The 17,515-nt window shown below is 54.4% G+C and overlaps 2 protein-coding genes across 4 annotated transcripts in view; one reads left to right on the top strand and one right to left on the bottom strand.

Annotated features, from left to right (window-relative positions):
* RCC1L (RCC1 like) overlaps window positions 1–1,355 on the top strand; it is a 41,559-nt gene extending 40,204 nt beyond the window's left edge. For 2 of the 3 annotated variants that reach the window (XM_081257798.1, XM_081257796.1), the window contains one exon: window positions 563–1,355. In XM_081257798.1, the coding sequence (XP_081113924.1) occupies window positions 563–972 (410 nt within the window). In that variant the 3' untranslated portion in view covers window positions 973–1,355. The remainder of the gene's footprint in view (window positions 1–562) is intronic. The other variant, XM_081257797.1, reaches the window with a different exon arrangement.
* A 7,769-nt stretch (window positions 1,356–9,124) lies between these two features.
* Window positions 9,125–17,515, bottom strand: part of CASTOR2 (cytosolic arginine sensor for mTORC1 subunit 2) — a 59,122-nt gene continuing 50,731 nt past the window's right edge. Inside the window, exons 8-9 of the mRNA XM_081255922.1 lie at window positions 15,002–15,096; window positions 9,125–14,923 (exon numbers count right to left, since the gene is read on the bottom strand). Of these exons, the coding sequence (XP_081112048.1) occupies window positions 14,858–14,923; window positions 15,002–15,096 (161 nt within the window). The 3' untranslated portion in view covers window positions 9,125–14,857. The remainder of the gene's footprint in view (window positions 14,924–15,001; window positions 15,097–17,515) is intronic.

The raw sequence follows: 17,515 nt of genomic DNA on the forward strand, positions 1-17,515 counted from the left end.
TGAGACGCAGTAAACACCCCTCCTCCGGGGTGCACAGGACCCGGGAGCAGACTGCCTGGGTCTGGAGCTGACGGGTAGAGCGGGTGAAGACACTGGGCTGGGAGGCCTCCTTCCCACAGTGGACCCTGAGGGCAGGGCAGGGCAGGGCAGGAGGGTTTCTGGAGCTGCTCTAGGCAGCTGTCTGGTGACCCCTGGGAAGAGTCACTGAACAGCTGGCTTGAGCACAGGTTTGACCTCTGGGGAGTCACACTCATGGGGAACGGCCTCTGTGGGGTGTGCACGTCCCAGGACGGTGCATGCAGGGTCCATGAGCGTGCCCAGAGTGGCCTCTCGGGGGGTGCTGCCCGGGTCTGGGTGGGGAGTCAGGACGGCCCTTCCCACGGTGTGTGCTCTGCCCTTCCCAGCAGACCTGCCGGGTGGGTGTAAGCACCCCATTTCCAGGTGAGGGAGCCGAGGCTCAGAGCGGTCAGGTCACCTACCCAGAGCAGAGCCAGGGTCAGGCCCTTGATCGGCCACCGCCAGGCCATCTCTCCTCATGGTGTGCTGGGTCTTGTTTGTTCAGGTGACGATGCCTGGGGAACCCGTGGATGTGGCGTGTGGTGTGGACCACATGGTGACGCTGGCCAGGTCCTTCATCTGAACCTCCTTCCCGGCCTGCTCGAGCCGGGCCTCGGCCTCAGGACTGCTTGGACTGCGCAGCAGAGGCAGCAGCCCCTGGGGCTGTGGATGGGGCGCTCCGTGTGGTGTGCCGCGCTCCCCGGCAGCCCGGGGCGGTGTGACTGGAGGCGCCGGGACGGGGTCCCCCCCACTGCCGAGGGTGAGACGTGCTGCACTCAGCACAGATGCCGCCGTTATCGGCCGAGCCCCAGGGGTGTGTGGCCCCGGCAGGGCGAGGATGATCTGCTCATCTCGGCTGCTTCTGGGGAACACACGACGGCTCCTGGTGTCACGTCTGGTCTTTGGAAAGCTTAGCCCGCTCAGCCGTCTCTGATGGCTGTTGGGACACCAGCCGAAACCCCTTGCACTGGGGTTCTTCCTGGAAATGCCAGTGGGCGCCAGCCCAGGACCCTGTGGGCCCACGGCTCTCAGCAGCCTTGTAACCACTCTTACTGCCTGGCTTAGAAGCCTTGAGAAGTCCCCTCGGGAGAAGAGCGAGGCCAAGTTCTTGTGGGCCAAGGGCTCTGAACACATCCTGCGAAAGCTTGGCTGGAGTGCTAGCCTTGGAGAAGGAAAATTCAGAAACAAACAGTGACAAACATTTGCATTAGTAGTGTAACTTGTCTTTTTCTTTAAAAACGTCTTTTAAAAATCTCTCTTGGAATAAAGTCTATTTTCTGCTTTTTCGTTTTTAAGAACTGGAGAGGCCTTTTTATTTTAACCTGATCATTTAGAGATTAGCTTTCAAAAACAAGGCTTTCGGTAAAGAGGCAACTAGAAACCAGTGAAAAATACTCTAGAAGACAGTCCTACTTGAAAACTGTTTGTTTTCTGACCAGAGTCTGCTCCCGCAGTGCTGTTGGGAGAAAATGATGAAGTATAAAACCAACTGGGCAGTCATGTCACAGAGCAGGCTCTCACTCACGGTTTGCCTACATCCCCCATCATCTTTTATTCATTCACTCAGCAAACACTTACTGTTGTACCCCATACTTGTCAGGTACTGTTGACCCCACTGGGTCACGTGGTGGCAAACAGAATCCCTGTAAGCAGGTCTCATGACACTTACATTCGAGGAGGCAAAACAGACAAGCAAAATGCAAAGTGCATTAGGTGGTTGCGTGGGCTGTGGAGGAAAAGCCGGAGAGGGACAGGTGGTGCCGGGGGCGGCGGTTTAAAGTGGAGCCGTCACTGACCCGACATCCTCGCTGCGACCTGAGGCAGCTCGAACCGGCCAGGCGGTGTCTGGGGCAGCGGCCCTGGGACCCCTCACCTGGGCTCCTACTACCTCCACTTCTCTGTAGGGGGACCAGTTCTTATGTTTATTACAGCAAAGTTTTTCCATAAACTTGAAACAGAAATTGAAAACCATCTGTCATTTTCCTTCCTGGAGCTTCTAGTTGGGCCGAGGACCATGTCACCCCAGTGGTGAACGGCAGTAATCCAGCCTCAGGGAGATACACGCCTTGAAGCACATGCTGATTTGAGGAGGGTGATGTCCCCGAAGGGCAGGCCGGGGTTCCCCTAGTGATGTTCGGGGACTGTAGGGGATGGTGGTGATGGAGGGTCTCTGTCGAAGGTGGGAATGGTTTTTAGCCTCCCCTCGTCCCCTCAAGTGGCAACCACGACTCAGGTCCAGTAACTACTTCCACCTTGGACACAGCACCCAGGGTATATTAAGGGACATCTTTGGATTTGTCTTAAAACCCAGTGTCAGGACTTTCCTGGCGGTCCAGTGGTTGAGACTTCGCCTTCCAATGCAGGGGGTGCAGGTTCGATCCCTGGTCGGGGAGCTAAGATCCCACATGCCTCATGGCCAAAAAACCAAAACATAAAACACATGCAGCATTGTAACAAAGTCAATGAAGACTTTAAAATTGGTCCACATAAATAAAAAAAATCCAAAAAACCCCCCCAAAACCCAGTGTCTCCCAGTGGGGTCTGTGCCCTTTGTGGTGACAGGGGTTCCCAGCTGGAGCGCATCTGCCAGACCCTTCCCATGGCTGTCCTCTGTGCTCGTGTCCCTTCTCAGCTTTTGTCCTGTTCCCAGCCTCTCCCAGCATTTAACACACAGGCCGCCTACACCATTGGCTCAGCTGCTGTGATTTCTCATTTTGTTCCTGTGAAGGGTCAGTGTTACAGGCCCCGGGCTCCTCTCACGTTATCGAGTGCGTGGATGACACCCTGGGTGAAGCGACCACGGGCCATCTCCGACGTGATCTCTCTTCTCACACTCAGACTCCGTCCATTCACAGATGTTGGGGCCTGTGCAGAGCCCTGAGAAGGCATAGGGACTCCACCACCGTTTTGGTGAGTGGACAGTCCCTTCCAAGGCACTTGGGTCTCCGCCTTCCGTCCCCTGAGTCCCCGGCAGACGTGCAGGCTGCCACTTCATAACGATTCTGGGGGAGGGACGGCTCTCACTGTGCGCAAAACGTTACATCAGCTAATAGAAGACGCGGCTCACCACTCTCGTCAGGTCAGTCCTGACACACTCAGAATCCTGTCATGACCACGCTTGTCCCCTGAATAGATGGTTGCCCATAATAAGTGCCCAAACACTCATGCGCTTGCTGTGTTCTGTGCGACAGTCAGATGCTGAGAACCACACAGTCGAAACGGTGCTGGCTGGCCCAGCAGGTGACGACCTGGCCACGCGCCCGGGCAAAAGCTCGGGCTGCGTCCGTGAAGATCGACACTGTTCTCCTGTGTGACGCCGGGTCCCAGCGCCCCCCGACCAGCAACAAGAGTGACTCAAACTGTCCCGCGGGCCAGCTGCCTCGTGTGGTGTGACGTACAGACAGACCTTGGGGGCAGCACCCAGCACGGGCCCGGCCCTGTGAGACAGCCATCGTCCCAGCGCCCAGGACTGACCCCCAGGAACTTATCCCCTCCCCAGACAGCCCCATACCTGCCTTTCTCTCTGCCAGGATGCATTACCAGCCACCCCCAGAGACTCACATTGCACCAATCAAGAAATCCTGGCCTTTCTTCCACACGAACCTTGTTATTTAACCTGGAGCAACAGCAGGCCAGGTTAAGCTTGAGCTGAGACAATGTTTGGAGCCCTTCTAAGATGTCTTTTCTCAGATTTGGGGCCACACTGAGGTGCGTGCTCAGCAGTCCCATTTAGAAGGATAAATCCAGATACCGTGGTCACCTCCTCAAACCAGGAGTCCACTGTCTTGCCAAGGAGGCAAACAGGTGAGATGTAGCTGGTGGAGGGGGGATGGCCCATGGGGCTGGAGAGCAGAGTAGCTTAGTCTTGCCATCGCTCTGGTAGCCTGGTGGCAGCACGAGTGCCAGGAGACCAGAGAGTAGAGGACATGAAGTCATGCCCATCAGAAAATGCCATTTGACAAATGAGACCTCATCAGACTTGAAAGCTTTTGCACAGCAAAGGAAACCATCCACAAAACAAAAAGCCCACGGAATGGGAGAAGATATTTGCAAACGATAGGACTGATGGGGTTAATAGCTAAAATATGGATACAGCTCATACAACTCAATAATAAAAAAAAACAACCACCACCCAATCAAAAAATGAGCAGAAGACCTAGATAGATGTTTCTCCAAAGAAGACATACAGATGGCCATCAGGCACATGAACAGCTGCTTAACATCGCCAGTCGTTAAAGAAATGCAAATCAAAACCACAATAAGGTACCATCTCACCCCGGTCAAAATGGCCAGCATCAAAATGTCTACAATAATTAACGCTGGAGAGGATGTGGAAAAAAGGAAATCCTCGTACACTGTTGGTAGGAATGTAAATTGGTACAGCCACTATGGGGAACAGTATGGAGGTTCCTTAAAAAACTAAAAGTAGGGACTTCCCTGGTGGCGCAGTGGTTAGGAATCTGCCTACCAATGCAGGGGACATGGGTTCGAGTCCTGGTCCAGGTAGATCCCACATGCTGTGGAGCAACTGAGCCCGTGCGCCACAACTATTGAGCCTGTGCTCTAGAGCCCGCGAGCCACAACTACTGAAGCTCGTGTGCCTAGAAGCCCATGCTCTGCAACAAGAGAAGCCACCACAATGAGAAGCCTGTGCACCACAACGAAAAGTAGCCCCAGCTTGCTGCAATTAGAGAAAGCCCATGCACAGCAATGAAGAAGCAATGCAGCCCACCCCTCCCAAAAAAACCAAGCAAAAACAAAAAAAAAAACTAAAAGCAGAACTACCACATGATCCAGCAATTCCACTCCACTCCTGGGAAAATGTCCAGAAAAAACAAAAACGCTAATTTGAAAAGATATATGAACCCCAGTGTTCATAGCAGCACTATTTACAATAGCCCAGACATGAAAATGACCCAAGTGTCTGTCAACAGATGATTGGTTTAAGAAGATGTGGTGTGTATGTACACACACACACACACACACACACACACACACACAATGGAATATTACTCAGCCATAAAAAAGAATGAAATATTGCAGCAACATGGATGGACTTGGAGGGTATTATGCTAAGTGAAATAAGTCAGAGAACGACAAAAGCTGTATGATATCACTTATATTGTGGAAGCTAAAAAATAATACAAATGAAGCTATATACAAAACAGAAACAGACAGAGAACAAACTCATGGTTAACCAAAGGGGAAAGGGGGGAGGGAGGGATAAATTAGGAGTATGGGATGAACAGATACACACTACTACACATAAAATAGGTAAGCAACAGGCATTTACTGTATAACACAGGGAACTATATTCAATATCTTACAATAACCTATAATGGAAAATAATCTGAAAAAACATATACAAGTCAATCACTTCCCTGTACACCTGAAACTAACACAATATTTTAAGTCAACTATACTTCCATTAGGAAAAAAGAAAAAAGAAAATGCCCCATTTGAGTCTACCCTTGGAGACAAAAACTGACCGTAAGCTGTTCCATAGCTGCAGTTGACCTTCATTCCAGTGGGGGAATGTTGAAGAAGCAGCAGAGGCTGATTGGGTACATCCTTCGGAGCACCCTCCATATGCCAGGACCTGCCAGTGCTTGGGATGCAGCAATAAGAAGGATGCATCATCCTAGCAGGTACACTGGGGCTGACTGCCCCTGATCCCTCTGGCCTCAGAATGGAGGAAGGCAGGATGAGGCCACTGCCCCACAGAGCAGCCAGAGGAGGCAGTGTTCTCCATGGGGACTTTGGGATTCCTTTAGGCAGATTCTACCTCTTAACCATGGCCTTCTCAACCTCGGCTGTGCAACAGAATCATCTGGCGATGGTGTTGTTTTGTTCCTGATATACATTTTGTTTATTCATTCATAAGTTGATGGATATTTGGGTTGGTTCCACTTTTGGGCTATTGTGGATAACGCCAAAACATTCATGTACACATTTTACATTAGCCCAGAGTTTGATTTTTTGGGAACATTCCCATACAAGTTTTTGGGTTAACATGTTTTCAGTTTTCTTGGGTAGATACCTCGGATTGGGATTGCTGGGTCCTTCATTTAAATTTTTAAGTTTTGACACCTGTATTGTGGAATCCACAACACACTGTAATACTGAGTTCCTAGGCACTGATTATCTATTTCCCTGAATACAACTTGAGCTGCTACCTACAGGCCTGTTAGGGGGTCTCTGCTCACTTCTCCTCAGCTCTCTCTACTCAGGACCCTCTCAGTGCCCGGTGCTTATTAGTGGGGGGAGATGGGCTGTGGTCCAGCTGATGGCTGCCAGAGCTTCCCGCTGGTCCAGCTCAGGTGGACAGCTCCTGGAAAACATCTCAAACGAGATGCTCCAAGACCAACTTTTGCAAGGTAAAGACCTCTGTGGTCTTCCTACTCCTTTATGCTACCCTCCACTGTGTTTATAGAAACTTTAACCATCAAGGGATGTTAGACTAACTCACATTTTCTTGGCCGTCCTTCCTGCTATGCATTCACACCTCTTGCCTTCTCTACCACATTCATTTAAAAAAAATTGAGATGTGAGTCATATACCGTAAAACCATTTTAAAGTGTACAATTCAGTGGTTTTAGCCTATTATCTGTGTGGTGCAACCATCACCACGATCTCATTCCACACTCCCTTTGGGGAGCTAGTTTTCAACATCATGAGCCCCTGCTTCCCCACCAGCTGAATAAAAACCAAGGGGAGGTAAAGTGACTACAGAGTGTGCTCTTTCCTTCTGTGGCTCTGCATTCTTTTTATTACTCTTTTAAAAACTTTTATTTATTTATTTTTTGCCACACCACACAGCATGTAGAATCTTAGTTCCCTGACCAGGTATCGAACCCTCACCCCCTGCATCCCTGAATTGGAAGCATGGGGTCTTTAACCACTGGACTGCCAGGGAAGTCCCCTTTTTATTATTTTTTAAGAGTGGGTTGGGGAGCTTTAAAAACTGTACTGAAGCCAAGATGAGTTGAATCAGACTCTTTGGGGTAGAGTCCTGGCACAGGTAACTCTCCCCACTCTCCAGGGGAGTCTAATGTGCTGGGGTAAGAACCCTACCAAGATGCAGCCAAAGCTGCTCCCACGAGGAATTATGCCCTGGTTGGGGGAAGGGCACATTCATGGTTCGGAAAGTGGGATGCCAGCCAGTCCTCAACATCTGTGATGCCCCCTGCCATTCCTGGCTGCACTGCGAAGGCCCTTGAGTTGGCCAGGGTCATCTCTCCTGAGAAATGAGGCCAGGGTCCTGGCTGCCCCCTTTCCTCCTTCTGTCAGCCATATTCAATAACCCAGACTCACCATTCAGATGCTAAGTTTGGTCTCCTGCATGAAGTGCTCTGTCGCTCCCCATGGTCTGTAGCAGACTGTGAGGCCCCAGATGGCCTGAGAACCCACCTTGCATTTCGGCCTCATTTCTACCAGCCCTGTCCATTTCCTCCCTCTCCCACTTTGCTTCTCCATTCCAGCTATGCTCCCCTCTAGGCCGTCTGCGCCTTTGCTGTTCCCTCTGTTTGGGTCCCCCTGCCTTACCAAGCTCAACCCTAACGTCCTGGCTTCTTGTTCTCCTACTGCTGGACAGTGGTCATGGCCCCAGAGCACAGCATCCCCTTGTGGTGGAGCCTGGCACTGCAATCCCTGGGAGAGCCTGTTTTCACATCTTTACACCTCCTGGAGCAACTCAGGTGCAGGGGCCACAGCAGCGTCATCTGGGTCTCCAGCCCCGGGCACAAGGTCTGGCACCGCCCTAGAGACAGTGAACATGAGTGAGTGGTGGGAAAAGGAGGCCTTTGCTACTGTTTTGGGCAATCAAGAGTGCCCACCCATGTTGTGGCTCCAGTGCAATATGTGAAGGGTTGAGGGGGTGTTTAGTCTGCAAACCCCAGAAAGGCAAGCCTTCACAGCAGCCAGAGCTTTCTTGGACTTGGGGTGGTGAGTGAGTGCTTTAGCTCCCATCTTCCCTCCCTTCCATCTCCAGGGCTGCTTCTCCTGTGAGGCAGGGGTGAGGTGGGGCCCAATGTAGGCAGAGCCTTGCCCTGCTCACACCTGCCCTCCATGGAAAACATCAAAGAGGGGCAGGGTGAAGGGCGTCCAAGGTCCAGGACCTGCTGGTCTCAGGCCTCTTTCTTGCCTGGGCAGTCCCAGCATCCACCTGCCAAGGGGGCAGGAGCTCAACCCCAGAGCACTTGTGCCCTCCCTCCTGCCCCCAGGGTGTCTTATCTGGAGGCATCAGCTCCTGGGCTTCCAGCACCAGGAAACCTTTCCTGGGGGTGTGACATTCACAGCAGGGTTCCAGCCCCTGATCCTTCCCCTGCCACCACCAAGGTCCTATCCTGCTCCAGGGGTCCCCGGTCCCCCAGGCCCACCTCTGCCACAGATTTGGGGAGGAATGGTAAGTGTAGAAACCAGTTTCCAAAGTGGCCCCCAAGGTTACCTTGACCTCTTGGTTTTCACACCCTTGTGTGGTCTCCTCCACGGTCAAATCAGAGCCGGGCTGCATGACAATAGAATATCATGGAGATGATGGTGCATGAATTCTGAAGCTAGAAGAAAAACTTTTTTTTTTTTTAGGTCCTACCTTGGTCCTTGAATCCCTTGCTCTGGGGGAAGCCAGGCACCATACGACGAGGACACTCAAGCAGCAGAGACCCACGTGGAGAGGAACAGGCTTCCTGGTGACAGCCAGGCCCACCTTGCCAGCCATGTGGATTAAGCACCTTGGAAATAGACCCTCTAGCCCCAGCCGAGCTTCAGATGCCTGCAGCCTCTTGAGAGACTCTGAGCCCAAGCTGCTCAAACTGCTCCCAAATTCCTAACCCACCAAAACCAGGACACACAAATAATCATTTTAAGCCTTACATTTTGGGGCAACTTGTTATACAGCACTGGGTAACTAATACAGTCCCTCTCGTTCTCAGGGCTTTTTCCTCTCTCGGATTCTTGCTTTGGCTCCTCCCAGCTCCTGGCCTGTGTTCCTCCACCCACGGTATGGAGAAGGGAGAGAGATGAGACATAGCCCTGGATCAGCACAAAATCAGACAGCCGTCAGCCAACATCATTTTTTTCTTCCATTTTAATGAACACTTTACAAAGTACAAAATATACTGTCTTTTTTTGGGGGAACATTAGGTACTTTTTTTCTCTCTGTCATACAGTACATGAATCTCAAGGGTTTTGTGTTTTTTCAAGAAAGAAAGAAAGTGTGAGGGCCTGGGGTACAGGGCTGCCCGGTTCTCCCCTCGCCCAGACCTTGGGACAGATGCAAGTGCCGCTGCTACTGCTGGTGACCCGGGGCATGCCAGGGGAGGGCCAGACCCCCAAGGCGAAACCCTGGGCAGGGCAGAGGCCCCTCTGAGCCCTGCTGTGCAGCCAACATCCACTCACCCCCATCTCAGGATAACGGAAATGATTTTGGCAAAGAGCAAGAGGAGGGCTTGGGGTTTTGTTTGCTGTTACACCTCCCCACCCCCAGTTTTGGAGCCAACCCTGCCCAGCTCTTCCTGGACCATTTTCTGAACAGGTAAACTGAAGCAGTGGACAGGAAAATGCACTAGGCTTGGCCTCTGCCTTGGGACCTGAATTTGGCCTGTTTTTCACCCACCCCACTGGCCCTCCACTCCGGTTTCCAACTTTGTTGGATGCTCTTCATGGGTGAGCCCCAGTAGGCAAAGGGGGCACCAGCCCCCAGAACCCCTCCCTGTAAATACTGTCTTCAGGACGGGCTGCTTCTGAGGAGTCCGCCCAGCAGGTCTAGCCCTTGGCTGCATGGACCTCCAGGCCTCTGCAGGGCAGAGCACAGCCCCTGCAGGGACACCTCTGCCCCGTCTGTCTGCAGAGCAGTTTTAGCAAAGTCAAGGGGGGTGGGGCTGCCTTGCGTTTGAGGTCTGCTGCCCGCACCCCTTCAACCTACATGCGGCCCTGGGGTAAGAATGTACCCAGGCCTCGAAATACTGGACGAGCCAGTCCCTTCACTCGGATCTGGGCTCTGCACGTGTGTGCTCGCGTCCACACTAGGGTGCGTGACACAGCGCACACTCACACTCACGTGTGCGTATACACACACGTGTGGTCCTGCCCAGAACACTGCTCTGACGCCCAGCACTTGCCACGTTCACAGCCTCCCACACCGAGAACCGAGAGCCACAAACTCCCTCCCCACCAGGCTGCCCACGAAAGCACGGGCGAAAGCACGGGCCAGGCCGCAGGCTGCTACCTGTACTCCAGGCCACTCCTGGTGCCCTCAGCCCCAAGGACAGCAGGCTGCCTCAGCCAACAGCTCCCATCCTTCCCTCCCAAGAAAGCAGGCTTCCCAGGAGGGCGTGCGTTTCAAAGCTGAAGGCCATAGCCCACCCTGCAGCTTTCTCTCTCCCTTGGTCTACGGAAAAGGGTCCTTTTGCTGCCTCTAATTTGAAAATGAAAGAACGGAAAAGAGCTGGCATGTGAGAAAAGGTATCTAGCTATACCAGGGCTCAACTCCCTTCACAAGTCCCGTCCACTCTTCCCAAGCCCAACCTCTGCTGGGCTGACCACCGTCTGCCATCTCGGTTGACCAACATGCGCCATCTTGGTGGCTCCCTTCCCAGGCGGCCTCCTTGAATAGAGGGCCACTGCCCCCTCCAGGCCTAGCCCCTGCCTCAGCACAGTACCCAGGAAACCTGAAGAGCCCAAGCCCCTGTCTTTCCACCGCTGGGAGACCCCATCGTCCTCCCCCAAGCTCTGCCTGCCAAGCCAACCACCAACTCCGCTTCTCGGCGGCCGTGACGGCAGTGCCTGGGGGGCTGCTCCCCAGCCATGGCTTACACTGGCCACAGACACATACACTGGGGGTGCTTCCTTCCTACCCGCCCCCCTGCCACAATTTTCCCTCAGGAAGGAGCATCAAAAATTCCTGGCACAGGGCTGTAGTGCTACCACCTGGAAGGTCCCCAACGTCCCCTCTCTTAGCTGGGGCTGGGAAGGGCCCTGCTTGTGCCCACATCCAGATCCAGAGGCTCAGAAAGGTGGCCCAGGGTGGCTGGGAAGTGTGGCCAGAAGGGGCAGGTGGTGGGTGGGCAGGTTCATCTTTGATTATCAGGCAAATGGTACCGCTGGCTTGGGGTAGGGGCCTGGCCCTTCCTATCCCCCGCACAGCCTCCTCTCCTGAGCTCCATGGCATCCTCTGTCACCACAGAGGGGACAAGCCCCAACTGACCATGCATTTTCTGGACACCACACTGGCCACCGAGGCCATGCTGCCCGCATGGGGAGGCCACAGCGGCCAGCTCCAGGTCACCCGGTCCCTCCCTTCCCACCAGGGGCCTGTGGCCCGGAGTTGATGGGAGGGGGAGAATGCTGGTGCTTGGGGGGTTCTGGACCCCCGGAATCCTGGGGAAGGGAGGTCTTATGTGCCTCTCCTGCTTGGATGGGTGCCCTGGGCTGAGGTCAGTGGTGTAGGCACCGCCTCCTGGGGGGCTCTGGAAACCCCTGTGGAGGGAAGAGGTGCAGAGTGGGCACTGCCCAACTCTTTGCTGGACCAGGACTAGGGCCGAGGGAGAATGGGGTTTCTTAGGAACCAGGGGCGCCCATGTTGAGAGCTGAGCCAAAGAGGCAGATTTTTATAATTGGGGGCAGGGGTGAAGGGGGTGATCGCGGCCCCTGGTCTCCCTTAGCCTTGTGCAGCTCTGCAGTGTGCAGGGATGGGGCGGGTGAGGAGCGAGCGCAGCATTTAGACGGTTTGAGCTTTTCTTACCAGGGAACAGCACAGACTCAAAAGACACACCTGGAGCCCAGCTGGCAGCTCCTGGGCTACCCGCTCACCCCCAAGCCAGAGCCTAGAGTGCCTCAGCCTGACAGGGCACCCTCTTCAGGTCGCCTCTCTGGGGGTCTGGGGACCCCTGCGCACAGCAAAGCCAGAGGTGGCTGGGGGCAGCCAGCCACCGGGGCGACCATTCTTCCCCCAGATCGCTGACCCACCCGCTGACTCACGGGCACACACAGGCACGGAGGACGCGCCGGCCTCTGCACACAGCGGGAGGATGGGGGTGTGCGGAATAGAGGAGGCAGGTTTTCAGGGTGTTGGCTCCTGCCCCGTCAGCTGGATACACACCTGTGTGGCCCAGAGAGCCGAGTCCTTGCACCAGCCCCTCCCGGAAACAACATCAAGGGCATCCATCCGTCCCTGTCTCAGCCGGATGGGGCCAGTCCCCCGGAGGCGACCTGGGGAAAGAACCTGAGGCTTCTAAAGCGAAAGAAATCAGGTGATGGGGCTGTGGGAGCAGACCTGGACGGAAAGCCGGAGGGTGCCCGTCCAGCTGGGCCAGGTCTTCGGGCTGAGAGCACAGGCAAGGGGGCTGTTCTGTTCCAACTGTTCCTCCCTCTGTGCCACTGTCCCCCAAATAAAATAAGGGTGTCCAGGGGCCTTGGTCATGCCAACGGGATTACAGGAAGGGGCTGAATCCAGCTTTCAAGGGAGATTCGGGGAGGAGGGGGTAGGGACCCTCAACACCCGCCCCAGAGCTCAGTTCCTGGGCCGCTGGTTTAGTTTTTCTCTCAAGTCAGGGCCGAGGCAGCCAGCCGGCTTCTCTAATAATCGTATTGCCTATATACTTGAATTAAAAATATATGGTGGCTCAAAACGTGCCTGTGTGCACGGCAGACACCGCGGGGCGGAAGCCCTCACGCCCCGACACACACACACGCACACACGCGTGTGCACGCTCACACAGTATATATTAACATATATATTGCTCAAGTATATATGCTATTTACAGTATATATCTATATCAACATAAAACACAGGTATTTATATGTGTGTACAATATACGTCCTAGGGGGTCTAGGGAGCACACGTTTCTGGGGGGTCAAGGGGCCGACACACTTGCTCGGCAGGAAGGAGAGGCGGGGGAGTGACACGGTGAGGGGGGGACAGACAGGAAGGGGTCTGGAGGGCGTGCCACGGAAAAATCAAGGCCTTCCAAGGACAGTAGGGGACTCTCGGGGCGTGAAGTGCTGCCCTGCCCACGTGGACACCCCCGTTTTGGAACCAGCAAACAATTGACATGTTTTGGTGTTTTGTGCAAAATGAATTAACTTAAAAAAAAACAAAACACGTGGGTTCCGAATCAGTACTTGGGCCCCGAACATCTGCAAGGATACAGACAGACAGCTTCCCCACCTGGTGGGTTTCCATGGCTCAGAGGGTCCCACGCGGCACAGAGAATGGGGGTGGGTGGGGCTTCACCAGCCCAAGAGAATGTCCCTTCTCCTCCGACATTCTCAGGGACAGCACGTGTCAGCTGCTGCCCGGGCACCGAGGAGGACCCTGCAGGTCCTGCTTGCTTGGAAAACACCCCCAGCTGGAGAGGAGGCACGGGGGCCACCCCATTCTCCAAGGGGGCCACCCCATTCTCCGAGGGGGCTGGCTTGCCAGCTGGCTGTCCACCGCCCTGCGGCCCTCGAGTCCCCTCTGACGCTCAGAACCACTCTGCCTTGGCAGCTCCGTGGGGGGATACCCCAGGGACCCCTGTATCGTAACAGACCTCTGCTCCCAGCTTTCTGCTCCCAAGGGAGGGCCGAGACCCCTGGAAGCAGCTCCCGATTCTCAAGCTTGTCCCTGGAGCCACAGGATGCCAACCAAGCGATGTCACACTCTGAGCCCCGGCAGACTCAGCGGGCCATCCCCTGAAACTACTGCCAGCTGCAGCCTGGGTGCAAATACATTAAATAAGAAACTAAAACAAGGTACGGTTTTCTCTATTAAGGCTCAGATAAGCTGCCTCCCAGGTCAAGTACTCATGAACGCCACGGTCCCTGGACCGAGGGGTGGGTGGGCAGGTGAGTTGGGGGCAGAGGCCTTCCACTTTCCCTCAAAAGTGGGGCGAGGGGGTGGGGCAGGAAAACGGGGGAGCCCTGTGCTGGTCTAGTTAACTGCTGGGGGAGGTGGGGGTGACCTAAGAAACCCCAGGCCCAGAAGGCTGGGGCTGCCCCCATTTAGGGGAACCCGAGGCTCTGCCAGCCCCAGGAGGGTCCAGGGAAAGCAGAAGGGACAGGAGCTCATGCCCCAGGCTGGTGGGTCTCCTGGGAACCGCCCTCCCCCTGGGACTGAGCGCTTGTGGTGGGGAGGGTCTGGACAGGCCCCTTTGGCAGTCTTGCTGGGAGTTGGGGTACAGACCCTGTGGCTGGCAGGCCAGGTTCTGGGGGACTGGGTCCCCCCCCAGCTCAGGGCCCCACCCGAGCTCCCTTGAAGCCTCACCAGCACACGACCACAGGGCTGCCCACTGGCCCCTACTCTGCAGGAACCAGCCCAGAGCCAATGGAACCAGAGACCAGTGACCACAGGGGCCAGAACCCCTACCCTCACAAGGGCCTTCTGGGGCCCCATGAACTCAGCCCTGTTTAGCCAGCCCCCCGAGATGACCCGAGAAACGGTACTCCCAGTGTCCTGTAGAAGGCGCCAGCTTCCTTTGGCGTCTGCCCCCGGCCGTGGGCGAGGCAGGAGGAGAAGGTGGGTCAGCTCACAAGCTCCCTGGGCCTCAGACATCATTTTCTGGGGTAGGGGTGGGGGAAGGAGGCGGGGGGGCGGTTCTCTGGAGGGTCTGGGGGCTCTAGGAAGGCAGGAGGGCACGGGGAGGGATTGGCTTGGGCCACAGGCCTGGCGGGGTCAGCCATCAGGGGCGTGTCCTAGGGACCCCTTCCTTGGGGGCCCTGGGGCCGATTTTCCAGTCTGTTGAGAAATACTGCGAGAAGAATCTTCAGGATGGGGCTGGGCCCAGGCCTGGGGGGCAGACGGGGAGGAGCGGAAGAGGCCCTCCTAATGCTTCTCAGCTTGGCTGACTTTCAGGGCGCTGATGACGCCATTGATGTTTTCTTCTGGTACCTGCGAGGGGTGGGAAGCAGAGCCGTGAGCCCCTGGAGCCAGGCTTGCCCTGCCTGGGGGCTGGTGCCGGACACTCACCAGTGCGTGGTCGAACTTGAAGGTACTGATGTAGTAGGCGGGGATGTCAGCAGCAGCTAAGGGCTCGGAGATCTGGGCCACGATGCCACACTCATCTGGGGACAGAGGCAGGGACCACGTTCAGCCTCCTCCCCACCCGCCACCCAGCACAGCCTTGGCCCCTCCCCTCCCTCTGCTGGCAGTGCCCGCCCTGTACCCGCAAGCTTCCCAGAGACTCCCCACCCCTCCCTCCAGCAGGCTTCTCTGATCTCTTTGGCCAGCAGTGAGCTCTCCATCCTCAGGGCTCCACAGAAGCCGCTTCTGTCTAACTGTGACCACCCTCTGCCTGTTTCCCATGCGTCGTAGTTTGGACTCATCTTCCTGGCCATCTTGCGAGTTCCCTAAACAGAGCTGGAGGTAGCGTGGCGATAAAAGGACGTGGGTTCAGGCCCTCTTTTTTGTCGCCCTTTTCTAGCCAGATGACGTGGCCAAGTCACTTCCTCTCTCTGAGCCTCAGTTTCCTCATTGGAGTCCCCACTGGGTAAAGGTCCCTGCCTGTCTTAAAGGCAGTGTCAGGCATCTGATCACGAGAAATGTCATTTCCTTCTCCTTCTGGATCTCCAAAGCAGTGGCCTTCTGGCCTCCTCCAAACCTCAGCCAATAAGGTGGTCTTCGGGTTGCCTGGGGATGGTTCTCCCCTCTCCTCCACCCTCCTCCCTGCTTTGAAGGCACCAGGAAGACCTCCAGGATCTGAGGACCACTCTCCTCTCCATCAGCACAACCCCTCAAAGCTACTGTTCTGATTCTGGCGATGATGCATTTCCCCAGCGCTGTCCCGATTGGGTGGGAGAGTCCAGATCTGGACACCAGCTCCCCATGGGATTCTGGGGCCAGAGCCTGGGCATCAACCTGGGCTTCACCCTGGGGGACCACCCGCAGCCTCCCCAGCGCCCTTTCACTCCCCGGCCCTGGTCCTGCTTGTCAGCCCAGGCTGGGACCTAGACATGACCCTGCAGGTTTCTCAAGCTGCTGCTTTCTGCTTGGTCTCCCAGGGCTCCTGGCTGGGCCCATGGGCCCCTTTGGTGGCTGTACAGGCCTCGTGCTTGCACTTCTGGTGACCGTCTGTGCTGCTACGTGGTGGAGACTGGTTGTGTCCTAAGATTCTTTAGCTACAGACACATTCATTTTCAGTTCTGTAAAGGGGGGGTGGCGCGGGTAGGAGATTAGGGTCTAGAATGGTGCCTTTCAAACCGTGGGTGGTGACCCATTTGGGACATCAATTTAGAAGGCTGGTAACCAGTGTTTTATAAAATGACGACAGAAAAGGGAAGGGCAAACAGCTCAGCACCAGAGCGAGTGCAGTTTTGTGAAGCCGTAGAGTTGTTTGTGTATGTGTGTGCTGGGCTGTGATGGAAAACATATTTCCTGCAAACCGTGGTCTAAAACATATGGAATTCACCAGTCTAGAATCTTTCAGATTCTCAAGTTATTTTTCTTGCAGGGCTATTTATAGCTATTAGCCAGGCACTAAAACCCTCCACATCCCGGGAAGGTAGATCCAGCTGCTGCCTGCTAGATTCACAGTGCTGCTTCTCACACACTGTGTCCCTTGTCGCCCGCCTGTGAGGCCACTCAGAGCAGCCCAGGGCAACTGCAGATGGTAAGATGATTCAAGTTTCATCTACTATCCCACCTCGATTCTCCCTTCAACCTGACTTTCTTTTTTCTGTAATATTATTATACTGAGTGTATTTTGGTAAACTTTGAAGCAAAGCTGGGGATAAAAAGATAAGCTGATATGCGTCACTAATTATTAGAGAAATGCAAATAAAACTACAATGAGGTACCACCTCCTACGGGTCAGAATGGCCATCACTAAAAAATCTACAAATAACAAATGCAGGAGAGGGTGTGGAGAAAAGGGAACCCTCCCACACGGTTGGTGCAGCCACTATGAAAAACAGTATGGAGGTTCCTCAAAAAACTAAAAATACATTTGCCATATGATCCAGCAATCCCACTCCTGGGCATATACCCAGACAAAACTATAATTTGAAAAGATACATGCACCACAATGTTCGCAGCAGCACTATTCACAATGGCCAAGACATGGAAACAACCTAAATGTCCACTGACAGATGAATGGATAAAGAAGATGTGGTACATATATACACAATGGACTACTACTCAGCCATAAAAAAGAATGAAATAATGCCACTTGCAGCAACATGGATGGACCTAGAGATGATCATACTAAGCGAAGTAAGTCAGAGAAAGACAAACACCATATGATATCACTTACATGTGGAATCTAAAATATGACACAAATGAACCTATCTACGAAACAGAAACAGACTCTCAGACATAGAGATCAGACTTGTGGTTGCCAAGGGGGGAGGGGGGTGGGGGAGGGACGGAGTGGGAGGTTCGGGTTAGCAGATGCAAACTATTACATACAGAATGGATAAACAACAAGGTCCTACTGTAGAGCACAGGGAACTATATTCAATATCCTGTAATAAACTAAAATGGAAA

This window comes from Mesoplodon bidens (assembly GCF_964165515.1).
Source record: "Mesoplodon bidens genome assembly, chromosome: 15".
Classification (NCBI taxonomy): Eukaryota; Metazoa; Chordata; class Mammalia; order Artiodactyla; family Ziphiidae; genus Mesoplodon; species Mesoplodon bidens.